General features: G+C 46.2%; 1 protein-coding gene across 11 annotated transcripts in view; it reads right to left on the reverse strand.

The window, feature by feature from the left end:
• The window catches only part of Per3 (period circadian clock 3), a 47690-nt gene extending 37470 nt beyond the window's left edge, over positions 1-10220 (reverse strand). For 4 of the 11 annotated variants that reach the window (XM_017320034.2, XM_017320032.2, XM_017320033.2 and 1 more), the window contains exons 1-5: positions 9621-10219; positions 9072-9217; positions 8189-8304; positions 6785-6986; positions 3402-3450 (exon numbers count right to left, since the gene is read on the reverse strand). In XM_017320034.2, coding sequence (XP_017175523.2) covers positions 3402-3450; positions 6785-6986; positions 8189-8304; positions 9072-9217; positions 9621-9745 — 638 coding nt within the window. In that variant the 5' untranslated portion in view covers positions 9746-10219. Of the gene's footprint in view, positions 1-3401; positions 3451-6784; positions 6987-7762; positions 7812-8188; positions 8305-9071; positions 9218-9620 lie in introns of all 11 variants that reach the window. The other 7 variants (XR_003954892.1, XR_001784108.2, NM_011067.3 and 4 more) reach the window with 5 other exon arrangements.
• Between the last annotated feature and the right edge of the window lie 42 nt (positions 10221-10262).

Raw genomic sequence — 10262 nt, forward strand, 5'->3', positions numbered from 1 at the left:
TGGAACAGAGCCTGGTCCCTTCTCAGTTCTCACCAATGACAGCTCTGAGGACGAGCAAAAACGGTGTCTACTCTGTTGCTAGGGGGACATGCCACCATCCTGCAGAGTCTTCATGTTCAAATGTGAGCCCCTTTCCTCTTTATTTGCAACCAAGCCTCTCTCCTAAAGTAATCTACATTAGTAACCCCTACTCCCAAGGCCAGCAGAACTCCAGAGCCATCCACTGTGTGGCAGCTCCCTCACCTCTATGGGCCTGCTTCCTACTTCAGTCATTTGAATGAGGGCCTTCCTCTAACCAGACAAGAGTTCATGCTTTTATCTGTCCAGCTTCCCTCCAACTGCTGTAAGGACTCCTTCAGGCCAAGGGTTCTAAGCCATTTATAGACATTTGCCCCAGATATTAACTGCTGACCTGTACCTCTAAGTAGAACAGGTTCTCACACAGTCTCAGTGTAGACCTCAGATTAGCCCAGACACAGCTAAGCACCTTTCCAAGAAGGTGCTTTTGCTCTGTGCTCCTGGGCCTCAATTATCTGCACCCAAGATTCCTACTGCCATCTCTTACTCCCTGTGTATCATGCCCCAGTTCTAACCCATTAATAAATCCTGGAGAAGCATCCAAATAGTTCTCTTCCACCACCTCATCAGCCTGGTCTTACAACCCAAGCCGGTCGGTGCTCTCTCTGGCTGTGGGTCTTTCAAAGCATGTCTCTCTACATAGCATCCCACAGTCCTTTCCAATGCAAAGTATGCCTTCCTAATAAATGAACCCCTATTTCTGTCCGCTGGAAAGTCCTGCAAACACTGGCGGCCCTGCAATGAGGACTGTCCCCTTGCCTAGACTGGGTCTCAGAGGCAGTGCTGTTTCCCTTTCCCTGGAACAGGGGACTCCTGGAGAAGTGACAACTTTTGAGTCTGGGGTAACAAAGTCTCTGTTCAGTCCGGGATGCCTCATGACTAGAGCAGAGGAGGCTGCCAAGGATCATGTGGGTACTGTTACAGGGGCAGCGCGGCCACCTACTGCTCAAAGGTGAGCAACTTCATCATGATAAAAGTGAACGGTAACTCCGTCTTTTAGAAGCACACTCTAAAGCACTAATGGAGGGGATGTTTGAGGTCTGGGATGAGGAAGCAGATGGGGAAGAACTGGAGGAGGTGCAGGTGGCACCGGGTTGGCCAATCAGAACACATGGGTTTGCAGTATTATTTTCTCTGCTTTTGTTAGGTTAACAAGTCCTAAGGAAAAGGGTTAGAGATAATCAATCTCAACAAAACACTTGTTTCTGAAAGTGACGTTCCCTGTGGTTTGGTCCCTGCTTTCTCATCTGCCCTCTTCCTCCTTCCCCTTTGACAGTCAGGGTCCACCCCAGTGCATCTCTGCTCCTACCACATGGAACACACTTCCTCAGGGACTTCCTTACACTTGCCTGCCTTACCCTACCTTCCTCAGGTCTCTGGCAGTAGCTGGGATCCCTCAAAGAGGGCTTCTTTCATCACTATCACAGTGTGGATGTGCTAGCTTCGGGTGCCATGTAGTACTGAGAGCAAAGCAAGGCTCCTGGGAGGTCATGGGAGCACTATGTGGGAGCACTACTCTCAGGAAGGCAGTAATGCAGTTTCTGTCGAGTGGGTTTGCCCTGGTGAGAGCTGGCTGCTGTGGTGTCTGGCTCCCTCTGCCTTTTTGACCATGCCTGTTTGACTTTTGTCATGAGGCCATTACCAGATGCCTGCAGACTCTGGCTTTATGTTCTCCAACTGTGAACTCTCCAACTGTGAGCCAAAATGAGTAACTTTTCCCTTACAACCCACCCACTCTTAGATACTCTGTTACAACAATAGAAAACAGACAAAATGACTCTGCATAAAATAGCAGTTTTTCCCTTGTCCAGAATTTTTTGTCAGTGGGCACACTTACATTTATGTATTATTGGTTTCCTGCTTCCAAAATTTAAGTACAAGATATAGCGGGACTTTCCGGACCCAGCAGCGGTATAAATAATGACATGAGACTTCTACACAGTTTAACTTAAGCCTTTTGCTTGAACAATCTCCCATCTAACTTGACTATCTTACACATAACCCGCCACATGGCTAGCTTTATACCTTTCTCTGCTTTATTCTGGTCCATTTGCTCCATGTCCTCTCTGAACACCCCCAGTCCTACCTCTCCCCACTTCTGTTTTCTTCTCACAGTGACGGCCCCCTCTTTACTTCCTGCACCACTATTGGTCAGCAGCTCTTTACTACAACCAATCAGCAGCGAGACAATATCTGATAGGACTCTAGATTGCCTCTCGGCATAGGAGGCTGTCTGACCTTCACATACATAAGCAGGTATGGAAGGACAGCGGTTTACAACTATAAGGTCACCGATGCGCCAAAGAAATGACAGTACCAATATCCTGCCAGCACTTAGCTCTCAATACAGAGACACACCTTTCACACAATGTAAAAAAATGTTATCCCAACACCCGGGGAGAAAACTATTGCTTTGATTGAGTAGGACCTGACAGTATTCACTGTAACAATGCACATGTCACTCACTGCCTTTCAGGAGTGTTCAGTAGACGGGCAGGCCCCTCCCACCTGGTGACTGTTGTTGCTGTTAGGTGATTCCCTCCTCCCTATGCATACAAATACTGTTAGCTCAATTTTATGGCCTCTCTGGTTATCTGCATTATAAACATTTTTCCTCCTGTAACCATCTGGAGTAGTTACTACCTTCAATACTGATATTAAATAACTGTGACACTGTAAAATGTTTTTTCTTGCCGGGAATGGTGGCACACACCTTTAATTCCAGCCCCGGGGAGGCAGAGGCAGAGGCAGAGGCAGGCGGATCTCTGTTTGAGGCCAGGCTGATCATCTACAGAGTGAGTCCCAGGACTACACAGAGAGAACGACTCTCAAAAACAAACAAACAAACAAACAAACAAAACAAACAAAGTTTTCCGTATGAAAACAACACCGCAGTAGAGAAGTGGGTGACAACTGCCTACAAGAAATCAATTCCTGTTAAAGTGTGGTCAGTTTTCTTCTAGATCACTTTTTTTTTAAGCCCTACTATTAAAAATTCTAAAAACTGAGAAGTAAGCATGAGGAAATCTTATAAATTAATTTAAATGTGACTGAACTGAAAAGCAAAAAGCAAGCAAACAAAACAGGGCCTGAAGTACGCTTGCTGTAGTTTACTTCAAACCATGGGCTCTGATGGCATAGGGCCGGCGATTATCTTTCAGTGTTTTTATTTTTTGTCTAAATTCACAAATTCACATAGCAACACTCAAGAGGTTTTGTTGTTGTATCTAAAACAGAATCTAGCTGAATACAAAGGAACCACCGTAAAGGTTGAATAGAAATTAGAGACTGAGCCACATTTTGAGCCTCTGTGGTTTACTTACCAGATTCTGCAGAAAAAGGGTTTCGCTGGTGCACATTCATACTGCGAGGCTAGAAAGAGAGAGAGGTGACGATCGCCCTGTCCCTCCTGGGGTGGCTCCCCAGTGACGCAGTCCTGACCCTCAAGTGCTCCCGGGAGAGTCCGACTGGACTTTCCTTCATGTGCCCACACCTGTCCCTCACAGCAAGCACATGTGCTATTTCTAACGTCACTGTGATGACCTGACGGCACTACTTTGGGGCCTGCAGTCTGGCCCACTGTAATAGCTGGGGAAATCTGGAGTATTTTCAGATCCCAGTTCTCTGACGTGTAAATGTGATTGTTTTCCTCCACTTTAGGTCTAACCTTGGGGAATTTTTCCTACAATTTTTTTTTTTACAATTTTTCCATGTATGATCCTCTATGACTCTCAGGTACTGCTGATGTCATCTCTAGAGGGCTAGGCCAATCCTCTGCGGCCTCATGTTTTCTCTCCCTCAGGCCACTCAGGCCAGCGGTTCTCACCGGCCTTTCTTAAATACATAGTGACAGCCCACCGGCCTTTCTTAAATACATAGTGACAGCCCAAAGGTAAACGTTGGTTTTTTTTTTTTTGTTTTTTTGTTTTTGTTTTGTTTTTGTTTTGTTTTTTGGAGACAAGGTTTCTGTGTTGCCCTGGCTGTCCTGGAACTCACTCTGTAGACCAGGCTGGCCTCGAACTCAAAAATCCACCTGCCTCTGCCTCCCAAGTGCTGGGATTAAAGGTGTCACCACTGCCCAGCAAGGTAAATGTATTTTAGAGTCAAATGAGGAACCTTTTGCCCAAACGTTTCAGTAAAAAGACCTAAGCTACTGAACTATGGGAAACTGTTAAAATACATACATCTTTATGAACATAACCAGTGAGAATCCCAGGATCCAAAATACTGCACAGGGCTATGTCCCTGCACTTCTAAGGGTCATCTGAAGAATCAGAAAACTGCCTCTTGCTCACACCACTTACACATTACATCAGGCTTCCATGTTCACCACAAGCCACTGCAGAACCATGAGCTGGACTCTGTGAGCTCAGGGGACACAAGCTCAGAAGGTGCTCAACAAGCTGAGAATGTGTGAGTTCTTGCTTGTGGAAATGAGTTCTTAAGAAGCATCAGGCCAGGCGTGGTGGCACACACCTTTAATCCCAGCACTCGGGAGGCAGAGGCAGGCGGATTTCTGAGTTCGAGGCCAGCCTGGTCTACAGAGTGAGTTCCAGGACAGCCAGGGCTACACAGAGAAGCCCTGTCTTGAAAAAAACAAAACAAAACAAAGAAGCCTCAGATCCTCCCGCGAGGTCTATATAACTGACACTGACGGAAGCGTGTTCTAAGACATGAGCAAACGGACTGCGGAGTAAATAGCACCCTGTGTCCCCTTCCTCACAGGGAGAGCCTGAGGCAGGTGAGTGCCGGTTACAGCTACAACGGGCCTGGAGCTTATTAACTGCTCTCGGTTGAAGCTTGAACCTGAGATGGACACAGCGGAAGCACAGTATCCGAGGTAAACTGATGTATACTGTGTCTGCATGGCAGGAGTGATCATTTCAGCGTATGTTAAAGTTTTAGATGGAATGAAGATATCATAGCAACGACTAACCAGCAGAGAGCAGAAAGGATGAAGGTGCAAGCACTGTTAAAGAAAAAACAAAACAAAACAAAACCCAAAAAGAGACGGCAAGCACATCTAGCATCCTAGCACCTAGAACAGTTCCTGGCCCCACGTTATCATGGAGTGTTTTTAGAATGGGTGATTAATGAAATGAGAAAGCCAAACACAGACAACTGAAGGTTGAGAATGGGCATTCAGGAAAGGAAGGTAAGCAATACTAGGATTTCTTAGGATGGGAAAGGAGAGAGAGAATACAGTTAGACAAAAGGAGACTGGGTTGAGTATTAAATTGTAAAAACCAGGAAAGTAGCGGCTGAGAGATGACAACGCAACGGTCTGTTTCTCATTCTCCCATTCCTCGAATCCCTGGACTTAAGCATGACAGGAGATGGTAAATCTTGTGCTACACTTTTTGGGGGGTTTTCACTATGTGGATGACAATGGCCTTCAGGTCCCATCCCGCCTCATCCTCCAGCGTGCGGGGATGAGCTGCTGTGCTCACCTCTCTCTAACAGAATAAACGGAATAGCTTTAAAAAAGTAAGTACAGGAGAGCTAGGGAGAAGCCGTAATGATAAAGACGCTGGTAAATGGTTCTTCTAAAGGGCCCAGATTCAATCCCCTGCACGTACATGTTAACAACCATCTATAACTCTAGTTCTAGGGGGAATCTAATCCCCTCTTATGGCTTCCATGGGCCCTGAAACCCATGTGGTGCACAGACATTTAAGCAGGCAAAACACCCATACATATATAAAAAAATCTTTTAAAGCAGATGAAGTGATGCTGGGGATATAGTTCAGTCCGCAGAATGCTTGCCTAGCCTCATGAAACCCTAGGCTCAATCTCCAGCACTGCTAACGATGGTTTGGTGGTATCTGCCTGTAATCTCATCACTCGGGGAGTAGAGGTAGGAAGATCAGAGTTTAAGGCATATTGGCTGTAAGGCAAGGTTGAGGATAGCCTGGGCTACAACAAACAGACAACAGAGAAAAGAGACTGAAATATAAGAAAAGGCCGATGCACGTGGTATATACTGAGCTCTTTAAGAGATGATTCACAAACAATGTAAGGAGCAACGAGCGACTTTAAAAAGAAAATCACACGGACAGAATGTCACAGAGAAAACTGTGGCCAGGCAGATCTGTTCAAGTAAACCAACAATTCTCAAGGCAACCAAGTTACTGGATCCATGAACTTTCAGGGGCCAGAAAAAGGGAATCCGAGCTCTCAGAATCTTACCTATAAAGTCACATCTATTAGACAAAGACATCATGGAGTCAACACAAGAAGAAAGTATGTCTTTCTAATTCAGAGGGAAGAGATCCTGTACCAACCAAAGCTATTTTTCATACAGAGTATGTGAAATCTCACTAAGTAAAAAGAAATGCATTGGTCTGTTAGTTATTAAATGATAAAAATACTATTTTGCTGTGCTTTTTTAAAAAAGAAGAAGAAAGCCTATAGCTGTGGTACGTGTCTTGAAATCCACACTCAGGCAGAGATGGGCACATCGCAGAGTTTGAGGCCAGCCTGGTCTACAATGCAAGTTCCAGGACAGCCTTGGCTACACAGAAAACCTTATCTCAAAAAACAAACCAACACCAAAGAAATAAAATAAATAACTACATAAACTAAATAAATAAATAAGGGAAATGACATGGATTATATGTTGAAAGTAACATGTTAACGTCTGTTCTATTTCCGAGAGAACAACCCGATCTTAGTGCAAGCCACTCAAGCAACATTGGTCTCATACCTCTTTGGGTCCAGTTGTTCCAGAAAGGAAGCTGAGTTGGAGCAGTGTGCGCGTAGAACGCCCTCACGTCTTGAGGGGCAAGCAGGTCGACAAAGTGCACGCTCTTGAGGAAACCCCTCTTAGAATTCAGGATCAAAGCAGCCTGCTCAGAAATGTGCACTAACCTTCCAGACAGAAACGAAAACACGGCCGCGAAGGTATCCTGCAGGAAATATTTAAAACAGACACGGAAGAACTCACAGACAACGCCTCTGCAAAGTCAGGTTCTTCAGGATTTCTATCACGACACATACACCCAACACGCACACACTTGTAAAGATAAAAAGCTTCCTAGTTTTCTCCAGCATGCTCCTTAACAACTACTATAAAAAGCCTACCATGCTTCCTAAAAGTCTAATCTCTATGCCAGAAAGCCCACACCAGCTTCCATGCAGACTAAATATATACAGAGTGCACACACTTTTCTGCAAACTGCGCTCCCCACCAGGAGGGACTGTCTTCTTGTCAGCAGACTCTGCGCTTAAAGCCCAAGCTCAAGCACTCCTCCTCCACAAAGCTGCCCCTGACAGACCCCATTACATAAGAATTGCATCTCAGACCTGTTTTATTAGCCACTAAGTTCATTTGTAACCAGCCATTGTGCTTCCTAGCACGGACTTGTTTCCCTGTCTAGACGGACTGCGAAGATTTTAGAGGGCGAATGTTTTCTTAAAACTTGCTCTTTAAACACCTACCACATCACTGTGCATGTTAGCAGAACAGGCTCTATTATGTAACACTACACAACTCCTGTTGTAGAACTATAAAAAATCATTAAGTTATGATGATGTTGGAGTCTAAATACCAAATGAAGGGAATCTCCACCATCAACACACTATGAGGCTTAATTACTCTGTCAACAAGAAGAGATTAAAAATATAAATATACCACTAAATTTCTCTTCTAAAATGTCACTACAGAAATGACATCTCAACTCACCTGTACTACAAAGTCCAGTGGTTACAACTTGAGGAAGTAGGTATTGGAACTAAGAATGATATAAATAGAAAGTAACAATTTGGAGATTAGAATACGATGCAGGAAATTACTCTGCCACGTTTTGCTTGTTGCTTTTTTTTTTTTTTTTTTTTTCTTTTTCTGTGAGAGAACAGGGGATGCTGAGGGGGAGGGCATTACCTGCTGGCTAAGCACAGGAAACTATGATACAGCACAAGGGGCCAGGGGTCGCGTCTACCTTCAGACAGGATCTCTGGTATGGGCAGGAGACCTCATAGTACCTTTTTAGAACTTTCACCCTTTTTTTTTTCCCTCAGCAAGTGAAACTTCCAGTGACTATTTTAACACCCAGAAAAGGTCCCTAGGAAGAGTCACCAGGTGGAGATGGCAAAACTCATTAAATCTTACTGTGTTCTTAGAAGTATGTTCAGAAGCCAGAGCGGTGAGGTCCTCAAGACTGTATACAGTCACATCTGCCTGGTGTGCTCCGCGTGGACCGAGACTCTGGAAAAAGTCACTGTTTGCTAAGAAAGACAGGGAGATAGACACACAGAGTGGTGACAAGCGTATCTTTAAGAAGTCATTTCTCAGCACGCTAAGGTTGGTGTATTTCCTTAGATGACGATCCCTTACGTGGGTTTCCCTCAAAACCAGGTGATTTTTTTGTTTGCATCAAGGATATGGTTAGGAATGCAAGGTTAGGTATGCAAACTCAAGACTATGAGTTTTATGAATCCTGCCTGCTCTGGGTTACAAGGAGCAAGATTCACTAGAAGTTCTAAAGCTAGTTAATAAAATCAAAGTCCAGATACACACATATATTTTTTTAATGGAGGAAACACTAGAATTCACAAACTATTGATCACAGACTGAGCAAAGCGGTTTCTGCTGGGGGAAGGAAAAACATTTGTTCTTTGATTTAGTCTATTTTGTATATACTACAACTGCATTTCCAAAGTGTGTGCATGACAGAAAAAAACAACCCAGACATGTATTTGCTCGTGTAATCTCCATGGAAGGCAATGCTCCTTGAAAAAGTCCTCTGAGTTTTACTTAAACTGCTCAACTCTTTACTCTTGCAACAGATAGGCACAATATTGCACAGTTACTAAACTGTCAGACAAATAACGTTCTGCTGGCTTTTCAAACTTGGAAAGCCTAAAGCACCACTTACATCAGCTTTAGACTTGCTTGTCTTGGCTACAAATAAAGCCCAAGCCTCTGGAGGCTGGAGTTCCACTGCACATGAGGACTGAGCCCAGCGCCACCCTATTCGCTGCAATGCATTTACCTTGCACACTGTGTACACAGCGCAGGGCATAGTTAAGAGCATCTAGGGTACTGGGCTTAGTGTGCCTCTCGGCTGGGAAATACTTTTTCATTTCTTGGACAACCATTATAAGCTCTTCAGACATTCTGTTTCGGTCTTCGTGTTCACTGAATAGGAAAAAAACAAACAAGAAACCGTAATGGTGGACACTCAAGGAATATCTGATTTTTAGGGATGTCTGGCCACCTCAACTAGCCCAGGTCACAGGTTTAATGCCCTTTCTCTTCCAGGTAGGGGACATTCTACACTTTCATTCTCCCTTCAGTCCCAACTCCGTCAAATTCTTTAACCACTTTCCTCTTTCTTTCCGTACTCTGGTAATTTAGTTTAGTAACATTCCCCCTCCCATCAATCCTCACCGAACTATTTGGAAGTTCCCTTTCAGGTCGCCTCCCCCCCCTACCGCGTCCCCGGGATCAAAAATACAATAAAAAGTTGTAAATCCTGCTTTCCCTGCTCCAGGGAAGGACAATAAACACAGAGGGTGGTGGGGAGACTTCCTAGCGTCACCTGTGGCTGCTGTCCACGCAAGTGCCCTGCAGAGGACCCTCCTGGCCAGACGCCCCCTGGAGCCCCGGTCCCCTAGTCTGGGGACAGTCGCCACCAGGTACTGCCGGGTCTCCACAGGGATCCATCCCGCCTGGCAGCCCTCAGCCTGCTTCTCTCAGTTTGCAGCTAGCAACCAAACCCGGCTTGTTTTGGTCCCTGCCATCGCCTTCGGGAAAGACTGGTCGCCGACCACGCTCATCTGAGGGGCACTTTTCTCCTCAGCATTTCCACAGACTCTGCTGGGGTGACGAGCTACAGCGACAGCTCGATGGCGGAAGCTGGCTGGACGGACCACCAGCGGGGCTCTCAGGGAGCGCGGTCAGCCTGCAACAACTTTTCCACCGTCCTTGCTGGGAAGCCGGCGAGCATCGAGAAACACCTCAGAGAGCAACGTCCGGCGTGACCGGGCAGAAGGCAGGGGCAGCAGCGCCCGGCCGTGCGGGCTCGCAGGCGTCCCGCCAGCCGAGCAACTCGCCGCCGCCCCGCAGAGCCTCGCCCACCCGCGGGCAGTCCAGTCTCGAGGCCGTCCGCGTGCCCAGTGGCCGCCGGCCCCGCCCCCTGCGCGCCAGGGATCCGGTCCCGCCCCTTCGCCGCGCGATTGGT

Source organism: Mus musculus, chromosome 4 (assembly GCF_000001635.26).
Source record: "Mus musculus strain C57BL/6J chromosome 4, GRCm38.p6 C57BL/6J".
Classification (NCBI taxonomy): Eukaryota; Metazoa; Chordata; class Mammalia; order Rodentia; family Muridae; genus Mus; species Mus musculus.